This window comes from Prunus persica, chromosome G4 (genome assembly GCF_000346465.2).
Source record: "Prunus persica cultivar Lovell chromosome G4, Prunus_persica_NCBIv2, whole genome shotgun sequence".
NCBI lineage: Eukaryota > Viridiplantae > Streptophyta > Magnoliopsida > Rosales > Rosaceae > Prunus > Prunus persica.
In genome coordinates, this window is record NC_034012.1 from 10,001,024 (window position 1) to 10,017,435 (window position 16,412).

Sequence of the window (16,412 nt, forward strand, 5' to 3'; positions counted from 1 at the left end):
GTACTGGAGTTCGGTCACATAGTAATGGTGGAACTACATATAGGCTACCCTCGACTGTAGCCCAGTGCAACCTTGGTCAAAAATACTTTTTACAGCACATAATTTCAAGATTTTGACATTAAGCCCACCCCAACCAACTCCGACATGTGCAAATTCTTCACTTTTATGGCTGGGTAGTTAAGAAAAGTCGTAGTTTTCTAGTTTTATATTATGTTAATTGAATCGTTCAAGTTCAAAAAAAATTAAAATTTAGCTGTTCTTGGTTTGACTTAATTTTGTTTTATCATTTAACGAAATATTAGCCCACCCTTTTGAAAAAAATTAGTTCCACTCTTGTATGTAATATAGCTCATGTAAGTGTTATAATATGGATGAACTAAGTTGATATTTTTCCATTTTAAGTACTATGTTGTCATACTACCGTACTACACTATAAGATTGAGAATTATCATTTGTGGCTCCTTTTTTTTTTTTTTTTTTTGGGTAATTAAGTTGTTGACGAAGAACTTTATGTCATACAAATGAAATTATAGTTTAAAATGAACTAGTATGGGGTTGTATTAGTTTAATCTGTGGTGGGAATGGCCCTACCCTCTAACTAATCCATTTACATTGTTTTATGGAGTCAATTACAATTCATTTTACTGTAGATTTTTAATTATTTATTTATTTTTAATATATTATATCTTAACTTAAGCGATAAGATTTAGTCTTCATAATCAACAATCTTCAAGTCAAGATGGTGATTGACAAATAGACCCCCACCCAACCACATTTTAATTCACATCTTATATTCCTTCCAGATTTTCAACCAATCTGCAGACATGGATGAAAAAGTAATTTGCATTCAAACCAGAAGTTCTTAGAAGGTAGCTCTCGTTCACACAATCATTTGTAATTTACTGTGGGTCGTTGCCACGCAGAGTTAGAGCATGATTGGTCCAAATAAACTCGATTGTCGGTGAGTGAATGGGCAGGTAACCAATAAGGGTTCCATCAACTTTGATTAATTATTTCCAATTTGTCTTATGCAGCACATCTTCCTCTTACGCAGTCAGTGTCAGCCTTCGAAGTTCGCATAATTGCTTTTTGAATGCTGGGGTTGATATTAATTGTTTATCTGTTTATTTGTTTGTTTTCAATTGGTTTTTCGGCAATCAAATTAAGTAGGTCAAGTCCTCTCCTGGTGGGCCCTTCTTAAGTGGTTGTTGTGGAAATATATCTTCGACACATAGGTTTTAATATTAATAATTAGAAGATTTATTATTATATCAAATGTAGAAGCGTAAATTATAAAATAAAAAATTCTATATGAAAAGGACTTTAAAAACACACTCAATATCCATTTACAACATAACAAAAAAGCTTTTAATTTTTTTTAAATTACAAAATTGTTATTGATTTCTTAAAACAAACCTAATCTCAAAACCGCATTAAAAAAAAACTCAAAACACTCAATAGGGCATTAAAGTAATTTAATAATTAAAATTAAATTCAATATGGCCAGTTGTCACTTTTTTTTTTTTTTTTTTGAGTTTGTTTATAGAAATTCAATGGTGTAAGATTTATCTATATTATTAGTGTTAAGAATAAGTATATAACTAAATATCTCTTAATAATTTGCATTGTGTGGTTTCGAGCATGGTTGCTCTTATATATATGTAAATACATGTGAGCAACGGCACATACACAAAGCAACATGTTAGTGCAAGCTTATAACCTAATGGCTCATGGCTTCCTTCTCTTCCTCTTATTCTCTTGCATTATTTCAACAAATATTCATGCCTGCAAACCAACTGAACGCAGCTCCCTCCTGTCCTTTGCCTCAACTCTATCTTCTCTTCATTTAAATTGGACATCTATTGATTGCTGTCGTTGGAAGGGCATCACTTGTGATCAAGATGGTTGGGTCACCCATTTGCTCTTGCCTTCCAAAGGGCTCAAAGGAGGTATCCCTTCTTCTTCACTTGGAAATCTCACACATCTCACCCACGTGAACTTTTCCCATAATTCACTATATGGTTCACTTGATACTCAGTTCTTCATGTCTTTGAATCGACTCGAGTTCCTTGATTTGAGCTATAACCTTCTTTCTGAAGAGCTACCACTTTCTCTACCATCTAGCAATATCCGGACAGTGGATTTGTCCAGCAATCACTTTCATGGTGCAATTCCACCTTCATTCTTCCAACAAGCAAGCAACTTGACTAGTTTCAATGTCAGCAACAACACCTTGACAGGGTATGTTCCATCCTCTATTTGTCTCAGACATTCTTCTCCCTTCCTTAGGCTGTTGGATTTTTCTTCCAATGCATTCAGTGGCAACCTTGCTCCCGGGCTAGGGAAGTGTTCTGAACTGCAAGTTTTTCGTGTCGGTCACAATAACCTCTCAGGATTACTTCCAGAAGATATCTATAATTGTACCAAACTTGAAGAAATTGCATTACCTCTCAATTTTCTACATGGCACCATTAGTGATAAAATTGTCAACCTGACTAACCTCGCAAGCCTTGATCTCTACTATAATCATTTTGATGGTGAGCTTCCTCTCAATTTGGGGAAGCTATCTATGTTGAAGTTTTTGACCTTTGATTTCAACAATTTAGAAGGTGCTTTGCCCCCATCTTTGATGAATTGCACAAACCTTGTAGAATTGCGTTTGGGATCCAACAATTTGGAAGGAGATATATCCATGCTTGATTTTTCCAGACTTAGTCAACTTACTAAGCTTGACCTAAGGAGGAATAACTTCACTGGTACAATTCCAAGAAGTCTTTACTCGTGTAGGTCCGTAAAAGCCATTGGATTGTCTGGAAATCTTCTAGAGGGACAAATAGAAGATGATATTCTTTCATTGAAATCCTTGTCCTTCCTCTCTCTTGGTTACAACCGATTCACCAACCTCACAGGGGCAATGAAGATGTTGATGAGTTGCAGAAGTCTTCACGCACTCATGCTTGGTGGTTCCTTTGTGGGTGAGGGAATGCCAAGTGATGATGACATGGTTGATTTTCATGGATTCAAAAATCTTCGGTTATTGAATTTGGATGATTGTCAACTCACTGGTCAAATACCTCTATGGCTGTCAAAGCTTAGGAATCTAGAGGTCTTGTTTCTGGCTTATAATCAAATCACAGGGCCAATTCCAAGTTGGTTGGGAACTCTTCCTAGACTTTTTTATATAAACTTGAAAGACAACCGAATTTCAGGTGAATTTCCGAAGCAACTTTGTAGACTACCAAGGTTGGTTTATGAACCTAACATTGCATCTCAAGTAGAAGCTTTTGAAATTGAATTACCTCTCACCATCGGCCAAAACTCAAATCCAACTTTTCTACCCCACAGATTGGCTTACTTTGCAGCATCGTTAGACCTATCTAACAATAACATCAATGGTCATATACCTGCTGAGATCGGCCAATTGCAGTTTCTCCACAAGTTGGCTCTTAACTCCAACAACTTCTCCGGTATCATTCCAGACCAAATATCTAACCTGAAAAATTTAGAGGTTTTTAACCTCTCCATGAATCACTTGTCTGGAATAATCCCATTATCATTGGCGAGCCTTAATTTCTTAAAAGAATTTGATGTCTCATACAATAGCCTTGAAGGACCAATACCAACAAGCACCCAGCTCCAAAGCTTCGAAGCTTCTGCGTTTGAGGGGAACCTAAAACTTTGTGGTGCGCCACTTCCAAATAAGTGTAGCCCAAATAAGGGCATTGATGCAGATAACAAGAACAACAAAGACATGCACAATGGGCTTCATCAACTTCCATGGTTTTATATGTTTACAGCATTAGGGTTCATAGTGGGATTTTGGGGAGTTTGTGGTTGTTTAATTTTTAACAAGACGTGGAGATATGCGTATTTTCGATTCATAGACAATGTACAAGATAGGCTCCTCTATATGATGATAATAGTGCGTATCAACATGATGAAAAGAAGGACTTAGAGGCTAGATATATATTATTAATATTGTACTTTTTATTTTGCATTTTCAGTTTGCTTTTACCATTTTTTTTCTCTTATGTTTCATTTCAATGTAACTGGACTCAAATTTAAAGGATATATAATGTTCGGTTCATAAAGTTATGGGGGAAACTCATGCAGACAAGTGAAAATACAATAAAATTGTTTACAAACTAAAAGAGAAGAACCAAATCATAAATTGACTACATGCGTGAGGTTTTTTACTAGTGTTAAAAAAAAATCATGACATCATATGACACATCCTATACGGCTTATAACAACTCTGCAATAAACAAGCAGTAATGCATTTGCAATTTAACTTGATTGTCTAAAGTCGATAACGCAACTGTTTGGGCCTAAAAACCGTGCACCAGCCCAATTTGGTTATGGACTTCTCTTTGCCAAATTATGTTGGGGCCTTTTTACCAAAAGTGGTGAAAAATCCATACGATTGGTAAAGAAGGGAATTAACTTAATTCAAAAATCCGGTAAATTGGGGGTTGAATTACCACCAAATGGTGATTTAAATCCAAAGAGACCGGATTACTTGAATTAGTCTCAACCCATTTAACTTTTCTTAGCTATCAAGGTATCAAGATGAATTCTCATCGTTGGTAACTAAACTCCAAATAGTTTTGATGACCTCAATAGCTAGAAATTAAGGTCGGTATGGCCTTAGTTGAAGAAATATAGCTATTTATTACAAATCGCCAAAATGCTTTACTTAAAAAAGGATATTTATTGCATCCAACAATGGAGGGTTTTTTGAGCATCATATTCACGCTAGTTCAGGCCTCTCTACAAAAAGGAACGATCTAGAGACATTCTGGTACATTGAGGACCGGAAGCCAAAATGATCAATGCAATGACTGGTAGAGCTTTTTTAGCCACTTGTGCATTAAAATAAGGTTTAGCCTAAGTCTCAAAATATCCAGATTTCCTCATGACATTTTCTTCTATAAATACAAGAGTGCCTGGACTAAACAAAAGACACCCAAACAACCTACCAATCGGACAAAAAGAAAACTCAAAAATCAGCTCAGGCTAACCCAAGAAATCAAAGATCACAAGATCTTACAAGCTACCGAAAGCAAACAAGCAATCTTCCTCAAGAAGGAGTTCATATAACCAAGAGGAAACCAAGGTTTCCTTCGCAAAGCCAGATAAGGTAAAATCAGACAGAATTCAAAAGAGAGTGATCTCTCTTACAAATTTGGTTCAGCAAATTAAATGAAACAAGTAGGAGTCAGGTATTTCATCATATGAAAACCTGAACAAATTTTGCAAAGACATCTATAAAATGTCTTAAAGTTGTCCAGATAACTCAGAACCAACCAGAACAAGTCCTTGCCGACAGTTCTAATCACTTTTAAAGGCCTCTCTATGGCCCAACTTGTTCATAGCTCTGCCAACATGGAACTTGGTATCAAATCCCAGCTAATCTCTTTTTGTTGGGGCTCTTGTGTCTGAAAGAGAGACTTCGTACAAAATCAAATGTACTTCTGCTTCTATTGCTTGGGCTTTTTGTTTTTGTTTTTTTTTTTCGTGTGTGTGTGTGTGTCCGGGTTCTCATTTCAGATTTGAACTTCTTTTTTTTTTTTTTTTTTCCAGATTATTCCAGAATTGCCTAGAGTTATTGGAAGTATAGCTTGGTGGCTGCTAGCTGTGATTGATTTAGGGGATTTCCTTGATTTAGGGGATTTCCTTAATTTAGGGGATTTGATCTTGTTGCTTGTAATTATAGTTTTTCTATAATTAGGGGTTAAAGTCAAGGTGGTGGTTGCTTGTAATTATAGTTTTCCTATAATTAGGGGTTAAAGTCAAGGTGGTGGTCCCTAGCTTATACATATATACGTGTGTAATCCTGTAAACTAAAACACAATGAGAAAACATATTCTCCCCATCATCATATTCTCTCCATCATTTTCCACATGGTATCAGAGCAGGAACCTTAACCGGCCTGTCTCCATTTTTACCTTTCTTTCTTCTGTACATGCTATTCAATAATGGCAGAAGATAATCCTTTTGGCTTTGAAGCTAAAAGCTTCACAGTACCTCCTTCTAGTTTTCCAGAAGCTGAAGTCAACCCAAACCAGCGACTGTGCTCTGTGTTGTTAAATGAGTTTAACTATCTTCCATGGTCTAGAGCAGTAACTCTTGCCCTTGGAGGAAGATCCAAACTCGGATTTGTTAATGGAACCATTGAGGCACCTGAAGATTCGTCTCCGGAGTATGAAGCATGGCTGTGCAAAGACCAACTGGTCATGTCGTGGCTCCTTAACTCCATGGATCCTAAGCTGTCTGAAATCTTCAGTTTTTCAGAATCCTCTCTTTCTCTTTGGAAGGCAGTCAAAGATATGTATGGCAATCAAAACAATGCAGCTCGAGTGTTCCAACTTAAGAGGAATCTTGCAAGTCTCCAACAAGGTGATAAATCCTTTGTTCATCATCTCGGTTGCATGAAAAATATGTGGAACGAACTAAATATGTATCGACCACATACTATCGATGCTGCCATACTGTTAAAGAGGTCTGAGGAAGACAAAATTTTCCATTTGCTTGCAAGTTTGGGGTCTGAATATGAAGATCTTAGAAGCCATATTCTAATGAACCCCGAACTTCCATCATTTGCAAGTATTTGCACTACTATCCAGCGAGAAGAAGTACGTAGGAAAGTCATGAATGTTGACATCAAATCTAGTGTGTCTGAGGCTAGAGCGTTTGTGACAAACCACAAGTCATCTGGAGATAGAGTGTACAAGGGAAAAAAGCCAGATCTGAAGTGCTTACACTGCAATAATATTGGACATCTAATAGATCGATGCTGGATATTACACCCTGAGTTGAAGCCAAAGTTTGAGAACAAGCCTTCAAGAGACTACAAGGGCTCACAAACCAGATCACATACAAACAAAAACCATGCTACTGTTGCTGCTACATCAATTGATGGGCTGACAAACTTCACAGCCAATCCGGCTAACTTGATAAATGAATTCTCTGCCTATCTTCAAACCAAAAAAGGAAGCACAGGCGAAGTATTGACTGCTGGAAATCAAACTGCTCTCCTTGGGCAGTTTGCAGGACTCTTAGCTGAGTCTAATCGTGTACCTCAAGGAGATGTTCCAGGTATTATGTGTGCTCTTTCAACTGCTCTAAATGTTAGTCATTCTCATGATTTTTGGATTATAGACTCAGGTGCCACTGATCACATGACAAATCAATATTCAAAGCTATACAATTTTGAAAGCTACACTACACCATCACTAGTTTCTATAGCAAATGGTAGAGGTGTACCCGTTCTAGGTAGAGGGAAAGTTAAACTAATTTCAGATAATGTTGAGTCCACAGCATTATATGTTCCATCCTTTCCTTTTCAATTGTTGTCCGTAGGAAGGATTACAAATTCTCTCAACTGTCGTGCTATTTTCTCCCCTCACAATGTTGTTTTTCAGGATCTAGCCACCAAGAAGCTGATTGGTGAAGGTCGCTACCTAAATGGGCTGTACTATTTTTCAAAGAACCTTAATGTTCCAAAAGGGTTCCAAGTCAGTTCAAATCTAGAACATCAGTTGTGGCACCAACGTCTAGCACATCCCTCAGAATTTGTTTTGTCTACTTTGTTCCCTAGATTATGCAAATCCTCACTTGTATGTGAAATCTGTCATTTGTCAAAATTTACTCGACTTCCATTTAATTCTTCCATATCTAGAGCTAGCAAACTTTTTGAGATGGTACACTCCAATGTTTGGGGACCTGCACCTCTAGAGTCTTTTGATGGTTATAGGTACTACGTTACCTTTGTTGATGATTTTTCAAGAGTCACTTGGTTGTACCTCATAAAATTCAAAAGTGAAGTCATGGATGCTTTCAAGAATTTTCATAATCTTGTCATGAACCATTTTTCGTCTCAAATTCACATACTAAGGTCTGATAATGGCACTGAATATACATCCAAAAATATGACTAACTATTTGAGCACACATGGCATTATACATCAAACAAGTTGTGTAGGTACTCCTCAGCAAAATGGAATTGCCGAAAGGAAGAATAGGGATCTACTTGAGAAAACCAGGGCTCTAATGTTACAAATGAATGTGCCTAAGAGGTTTTGGTCTCAAGGAGTTCTTGCAGCTACCTACCTCATCAACAGACTGCCTAGTCGGGTTCTGGATTCAAAATCACCATATGAGGTCATGCAAAACAAAAAAATTAACCTGTCCTATCTGAGAATTTTTGGATGTACTTGTTATGCTCATATCCAATCCCATCACCGAGACAAGCTAGATCCCAAGGCAATTAAGTGTGTTTTCATGGGTTACTCATCCACTCAAAAAGGTTACAAATGTTACAATCCATGTTCCAGGAAGCTATTTGTCTCAAGAGATGTAAGGTTTGATCAAAATCGTCAGGGGGAGCACTTACTGGATTTCTTTCCATTACCAAATCCAGCCGAAACAAGTGATTGTGTTCATTCAGTACCTCACACAGTGACTCTCATGCAACCCAATATTGACAACGTGATTATTGGAGATGAAACTGAAGCCTCCGAAGCACAAATTGGAGATAAAACTGAAGCCTCCGAAGCACAAGTTGTTCCTCATGACAATGACACATCATCTATAGAAGAGAGTGGAGCTGAACCTACTGTGATCCCATCTCAACCTCGGAGGAATCCAACTCGAGATAGACATCCACCATCAAGGCTACAAGATTATGTAACGTTCAATGTAAGGTACCCAATTCACAAGTTTGTAAATTACTCCAAAGTCTCTCACTCCCATGCAGCTTTTCTCAGTAAATTGTCAAATGAAAGTGAACCAAGGAATTTTCAAGAAGCCAATCTTCAAGATGTTTGGAGGCTAGCCATGGAAGAAGAACTCAAGGCTTTGGATGAAAATAAAACCTGGAGTGTAGTCCAGCTTCCAAAGGGAAAGAAGGTGGTAGGCAGTAGGTGGATCTACAAAACCAAATTTAATTCTGATGGTTCAATTGAAAGACACAAGGCAAGGTTGGTGGCTCGCGGTTTTACTCAAACATTTGGAGTTGATTATAAGGAGACATTTGCTCCTGTGGCTAAGATGAGTACAGTGAGGGTTTTGTTATCTGTTGCAGTTAATCATGAGTGGCCGTTGTACCAAATGGATGTAAAAAATGCTTTTTTGCATGGAGATCTTGAAGAGGAAGTTTACATGCAATTACCTCCTGGTCATCCACAAGCACAGAATTCAAGTATGGTTTGCAAGCTTCACAAATCCATTTATGGATTGAAACAATCTCCACGTGCCTGGTATGCCAAGCTGAGCTCTGTACTTGAAAAGTTTGGTTTCAAGAGAAGTCATGCTGATTCATCCTTGTTTGTTCGAACTGGATCAGTTGGCAAATTAGTTGTTCTAATCTATGTTGATGATATCATCATCACAGGTGATAATATTGATGAGATTAACACTCTTAAGCATTCTCTTCATCAGAAATTTGCCATTAAAGACTTAGGAGTGTTAAAATACTTCCTTGGGATTGAAATGGCTACTTCTCCCAAGGGACTGTTTTTAAGTCAACGGAAGTATGTGATTGACTTGCTTCAAGAAGTGAAGATGATAGATTGCAAACCGGCCCGTACACCTCTTGATAGCAAATTGAAGTTGGACTTGGAAGGAGAGCCTCTCAGCGATATAAGTTACTACCAAAGACTGGTGGGTAAGCTTATATATCTCACCATTACTAGACCGGATATAACTTACGCCGTCAGTCTTGTAAGCCAATTCATGCATGCACCCACTGAGGCTCATTTAAATGTTGTTAAAAGGATTCTAAGATACCTCAAGGGCTCCATTGGTCGTGGAATTATCATGAAAAACAATGGTCATACTCAAATCATGGCATACACCGATGCTGAATGGGCAGGGAATGCTATTGATAGAAAATCCACTACAGGCTACTGCACATTTGTTGGAGGAAACATCGTGACATGGAAGAGCAAAAAGCAAAATGTAATTGCTCGCTCAAGTGCCGAAGCTGAGTATAGAGCAATGGCTTCCACTGCATGTGAACTCGTTTGGCTCAAGAGCCTTATCTCAGACTTGGGTTTTTTGAGCAACAAACCTATGTCTCTTTTTTGTGACAATCAGGCAGCTATGCATATTGCCGCCAATCCCGTGTTCCATGAACGGACCAAATACATTGAAGTTGACTGTCACTATGTTCGTGAACAGGTTCAGTCCAAGGTAATTCAAACCACATTCACTCGGAGCCATGATCAACTTGCTGATGTTTTCACCAAGTCTCTTGCTTCCACTCAGTTTCAACGCTTGCTCTCCAAGCTTGGATCAATTAATCCCCTTGATCCAGCTTGAGGGGGAGTATTGGAAGTATAGCTTGGTGGCTGCTAGCTGTGATTGATTTAGGGGATTTCCTTGATTTAGGGGATTTCCTTAATTTAGGGGATTTGATCTTGTTGCTTGTAATTATAGTTTTTCTATAATTAGGGGTTAAAGTCAAGGTGGTGGTTGCTTGTAATTATAGTTTTCCTATAATTAGGGGTTAAAGTCAAGGTGGTGGTCCCTAACTTATACATATATACGTGTGTAATCCTGTAAACTAAAACACAATGAGAAAACATATTCTCCCCATCATCATATTCTCTCCATCATTTTCCACAAGAGTCCGGTGGGTACTTCCTGATTCTACTCTTTTTTTTTCCTGGGAAATGATATTGTGGGGCTAATTAGCTAACTGGAGTTATGATTTGGACTTAGGCCTCTGCTATTTTGAGGATCTCTTAGTTGGGTCAGGTCTCTAAAGCCTGTTTGATTTGTATTTCTAATTCTGTGTAGTTGCTTCTGGGGTGCATTGCCCTCCCCACCCCAGTTCACAAAGAAAAAAAGACAGTGTTGGTCTCTAGAATTCGATGATGAAAATTTTCCTCTTAGGCAGTCAATGTTAGCCTTGGAAGTTCGCGTAATTGCTTTTTGAATGCTGTGTTTGATAGTAATTGCCTTTTTAATACTGATATTATAGTAATCTTAAACTGCCATTCTGTTGTACATTGTCTACCTGTTTATTTGTTTGTTTTCAATTAGTTTTTCGGCAATCAAGTATTCATTTATACATGATTGTCTGCTTTCTTGTTATTTTTTGTTTTGATAGGAGAACCTTTTTATTAATGGTGAAGCAGTACCATATGATCCCAAGTACTGTGACGAATGGATAAGAAACAATAGCCGAGCAAACGAGAGAAACAGACGCTAAATCATCTAGATGGGCAAATACAACCTCAGATTCTTTCATTGAAATACTTGTCATTCCTCTCAATTGGTTTGGTGGCCCTAGATTGACCAATATCACAGGAGCAATGAAAATACTTACGTGTTGCACAAGCCTTCGCGCATTCTTCCTTTCAGAATCCTTTATAGCTGCATCGCTTTCAAGCTAACTATAAGAAATTCAAAAAATTAGATGCAAGTGGTTATTGATTACTGATTACTTACTTTCGATGGATATTGTATTCAAACAATATTTGTAATTATAACGTAGTTTGGAAACAAAAACATTAGTTGGTTGCTAATCATGGAGGTAACAAAGTATTGATGTTCCTCATCACGTTTGATAACCAAAGATTACTGCCTTCTTAATGTCCGGGATTGACCAAGTGGTGAGCGAAGACGGAGAAAATTGTTTAGGATTGGAATAGGTCAAATTTTCGGTCCCTTGTAATATAGTCAAAAATATAATTCATGAAGCCAATAGAGTTTAGTCTAATGGAAAACGGCCTTGATTTGTAAATTAGTGGTCTTAATTTCGAAATTTCATGTCATCTTGACAGTATGTGTATGTAAAAAAACAAAAAGAATAAAAACAAAAAAACAAAAAGTATGTGTATGTCATCTTGACAGTATTTATAAATCAGTGGTCTTTTGTATATATAAAACAAAAGAAAAAACAAAAGAAAAAGAAAGATACAATTCATGAATATATCAGCTCCCAATCCCTATAAAACAAAAGAAAGTGTTACAAACTTACAAAAAGAAATATTTTGTTTTATCATTTAACGAAATATTAGCCCACCCTTTTGAAAAAATTTAGTTCCACTCTTACACGTACCATAGCTCATATAAGTGTTATAATATGGATGGAAAGTTGATATTTTCCCATTTTAAGTACTACACTATAAGATAGATAATTATCATTCTTGCACCAAAAAGAATAAAAATAAGGATTTGTTATAACCCAAGGACTTAAAAGAATTTCATTTTACTTTTACTAAAATTCATGAGTTTATAATTGAAACAGACTATAAACTATAAGAAAGAGTTTGAGCAGTGGTGCAAGAACGCAGCCCAAGAGAGGGATAAACGCACGAGAAGATGGAACAGAGGGATCAAAAGTGAGCAGTGGGCAACAAAAGAAAAAACAAACAAAATAGAAAGTGGGAGAAATTGACAAAATAAACAGAACAAGGTGGTGGGGTCCACATCTTTGGTCATCAATATATTTAGCAAGTAGTTGTTAAGTTGTTAACATGGAGTTTGAGAAAATATTGCAGTAGTCGCCTTCTTGTAAAGAATGACTATCCTCCAATTTTGAATATTCTTAGAAGAATCATCAACAAGAAAACAACTCTGAACATGAATAGGACGTCAATGTATAATGTTGGATCAGGCTTGACTGGCACTGTCACTCTCAGGCCATATCAATCTGGCAAGAAAAATAAACTTATCATCATAATGAAAGAAAACACCAATGAGGGAAAGCACACGTCAAACGTGTGGAGATAAGATACTCAAAAGACAAAGATGAGTCATCAACAAGAAAAACAACTTTGAACTTGGACTTTGAGTCATCAACAAGAAGATGAGCTGGTATCAGTTATCAGCCGCCGACTTCTCAATTCCAGTTTGAATTGAACAAGGATTCTGTTTCTCACTTTTATCTTCTTTCTTTTTTCTGGGGAAGACAACTTGGAAAGAAAGACTATCCTCCAATTTTGAATTTTCTTAGAAAAATCATCAACAAGAAAACAACTTTGAATATCTCTTAAGACCCAATGAGGTCTTCTCTCTGGTTTCATTAGTGGGAATATCTATTCAAGCACACAATTTGCATTGTGGTTGTTGTTTGCCGACTTCTCAATTTGTACTGATGTTTGCAGCCCTTTCAGGCATCATTGCTCTTATATATATGTAAATACATGTGAGCAACGGCACATACACAAAGCAACATGTTAGTGCAAGCTTATAACCTAATGGCTCATGGCTTCCTTCTCTTCCTCTTATTCTCTTGCATTATATCTACAAATATCCATGCCTGCAAACAAACTGAACGCAGCTCCCTCCTGTCCTTTGCCTCCACTCTATCTTCTCCTCCTTTAAATTGGACATCCCTTGATTGTTGTCGTTGGAAGGGCATCACTTGTGATCAAGATGGTTGGGTCACCCGTTTGCTCTTACCTTCCAAAGGGCTCAAAGGAGGTATCTCTCCCTTTTCACTTGCAAATCTCACCCATCTCACCCACTTGAACCTTTCGCACAATTCACTATATGGTTCACTTGAAACTCAGTTCTTCTTGTCTTTGAATCAACTTGAGATCCTTGATTTGAGCTATAACCGTCTTTTTGGAGAACTACCACTTTCTCTACCATCTATTAATATACGGAGAGTTGATTTGTCCAGCAATCACTTCTCTGGTGCAATTCCATCTTCATTCTTCCAACAAGCAAGCAACTTGACTAGTTTCAATGTCAGCAACAATACCTTCACAGGGTATGTCCCATCCTCTATTTGTCTTCATTCTTCTCCCTCCCTTAGGCTATTGGATTTTTCTTCCAATGTATTCAGTGGCAACCTTGCTCCTGGGCTAGGAAAGTGTTCCAAACTGCAAGTTTTTCGTGCCGGTCACAATAACCTCTCGGGATTATTTCCAGAAGATATCTATAATGCTACCAAAATTGAAGAAATTGCATTACCTCTCAATTCACTACATGGAGCCATTAGTGATAGAATTGCCAACCTCACTAACCTTGCAATCCTTGACCTCTACTTTAATCAATTGAATGGCGAGCTTCCTCACAATTTGGGGAAGCTCTCCAAGTTGAAATTGTTGACCCTTGATTTCAACAATTTAGAAGGTTCTTTGCCCCAGTCTTTGATAAATTGCACAAACCTTGTAGAACTGCATTTGTTAAACAACAACTTGGAAGGAGATATCTCCATGCTTGATTTCTCCAGACTGAGTCAACTTACTAAACTTGACCTCAGGATGAATAACTTCTCTGGTACAGTTCCTGTAAGCCTTTACTCATGTTGGTCGTTAAAAGCCATTGGATTGAGTAGAAATCATCTAGAGGGACAAATACAAGCTGAAATTATTTCATTGAAATCCTTGTCCTTCCTCTGCTTTGGTCACAACCGATTCACCAACCTCACAGGGGCAATGAAGATATTAATGAGTTGCAAAAGTCTTCATGTACTCATGCTTGATGGTGCCTTTAAAGGTGAGGGAATGCCATCTGATGATGACATGGTTGATTTTGACGGATTCCAAAATCTTCGGTTCTTGAGTTTGTTTAATTCTGACCTCACTGGTCACATGCCTGTATGGTTATCAAAGCTCAAGAATCTAGAGATCTTGCGACTGGATTTTAATCAAATCACAGGGCCAATTCCAAGTTGGTTGGGGACTATGCCTAGACTGTTTCATATCTACTTGTCAGATAACCAATTTTCAGGTGAATTTCCAAAGCAACTTTGTAGGCTACCAAGGTTGGTATATGAACCTAATATTTCATCTCAATTAGACGACACTAGTTATGAATTTGAATTGCCTATCTTCAGCAGCAGCAACTTCGGCATATTTGCAAAGCAAACTGTTCTACAACAAAAAATGTCTTCTATTCCAGCAATGATACGCTTATCTAACAATAACATTAGTGGTTATATACCTGCTGAGATCGGCCAATTACATCTTCTCCGCCTGCTTTTTCTTGACTCCAACAGCTTCTCTGGCGTCATTCCAGACCAAATATCTAACCTAAAAAATTTAGAGATTTTGAACCTCTCCATGAATCATTTGTCTGGAATAATCCCATCGTCATTGGCGAGCCTTAATTTCTTAAAAGAATTTAATGTCTCATATAATAACCTCAAAGGATTGATACCAACAGGCACCCAGCTCCAAAGTTTCGAAGCTTCTGCGTTTGAGGGGAACCCAAAACTTTATGGTGCCCCACTTCCAAATAAGTGTGGACCAAATAAGGACATGGATGTAGATAACAAGAACAATAAAGACGTGGAAAATGTGATTCCATGGTTTTATATCTTTGCAGCGTCGGGATTCTTAGTAGGATTTTGGGGAGTTTGTGGTTCTTTAGTTATTAACAAGACATGGAGATGTGCGTATTTTCGATTCATAGACAATCTACAAGATATGCTCCTCTACGTGATGATAACATTCCCCCTCAACAGGATGAAAAGAATGCTTAGAGGCTAGATATATATTATTAATATTGTACTTTTTATTTTGCATTTTCAATTTGCTTTACCCATTTTTTTTTTCTTCTTCTTCATTTCTAAGTAACTGGACTCAAATTTAAAGGATATATGTTCGGTTCATAAAGTTGTTGTGACACATCCTATACAGCTTATAACAACATGGATATTTCCTGTGCTTGAAAGCGGATGATATAATTTCTGGTCATGACAGATTCACCTGACAAATTTTTCACTGCATTGTCGCCGGATGGACCTCTTCCATGAAGCCCTAAAAGAAAACAAATGCAAATAACTACCCAGAATTTAAAATCAGCCAAACATTTAAAAACAAAGAAGAAGAAGAAGTCTCTCTCTCTCTCTCAAAAACCAAAGACTTAAAATTGAAATGAAAATTCATGACTTACAGCCAGCGCCGACAAAATAAGGCAGACAAAGGAGCTTGGGGCTGGGGGGGGGGGCCGCTAATTCTTCTCCACTCATTTCTCTTCTCTTCTCTTCTTAAGATTTTTCTGTGCAAGAAGTTGAGAACTGAGAAAGATCACGACCTATTTTTGGTCAGAAACTGAAATGGGTCGAATCATATCGAACTCATCCAGAACCCAATACTTAATCTTACAAAGGTTGGGCCAGAACCGACCCAGTTTTGGCCAATTAGCAGAAAAAGTTTATCTTTTGAAATTCGAATTAGAATGCAGAGAATTGGAGAGCTGAAATGGCGAAGAAAGGAAGCTGAAAGTTGAACGTTGCTATTATTTTCTGGGCATAGGTAATTTCTACATCTTGTTGAAAGTTGTAAAGAAGTTGTTTTGTGTTTATGAATTTGATGTGTAAGTGGAGCTGAAAGACTAATTGTTGATGTGGCTGTTGACAAAAATGGAGACCGTTTCTGGTGTGTGAGCTTTCTCTGTTTCAATTTTTGTTTGATATTGTTTATATCAAAATAAACCCGCCTATGA

The 16,412-nt window shown here is 37.5% G+C and overlaps 2 protein-coding genes and 1 long non-coding RNA gene across 3 annotated transcripts; all 3 read left to right on the forward strand.

Annotated features, from left to right (window-relative positions):
• Positions 1,558 to 4,091, forward strand: LOC18779499 (receptor-like protein 2). Its single transcript, XM_007212548.2, has one exon. It carries the CDS (start codon positions 1,700 to 1,702, stop codon positions 3,953 to 3,955), a length of 2,256 nt encoding a protein of 751 aa, XP_007212610.2. The 5' UTR covers positions 1,558 to 1,699; the 3' UTR covers positions 3,956 to 4,091.
• Positions 10,582 to 11,533, forward strand: LOC109948895. Its single transcript, XR_002271342.1, has 2 exons — positions 10,582 to 10,635; positions 11,116 to 11,533. It is a non-coding gene; the product is annotated as an uncharacterized LOC109948895 (long non-coding RNA).
• LOC18779360 (receptor-like protein 2) lies at positions 12,912 to 15,638 on the forward strand. The gene has a single exon (XM_007214419.2). It carries the CDS (start codon positions 13,187 to 13,189, stop codon positions 15,452 to 15,454), a length of 2,268 nt encoding a protein of 755 aa, XP_007214481.2. The 5' UTR covers positions 12,912 to 13,186; the 3' UTR covers positions 15,455 to 15,638.

What these genes read in the sequence shown, in the direction of transcription:
- LOC18779360 (XM_007214419.2), top strand. Translation starts at nt 13,187, where the DNA reads ATGTTAGTGCAAGCTTATAACCTAATGGCTCATGGCTTCCTTCTCTTC.
- LOC18779499 (XM_007212548.2), top strand. Translation starts at nt 1,700, where the DNA reads ATGTTAGTGCAAGCTTATAACCTAATGGCTCATGGCTTCCTTCTCTTC.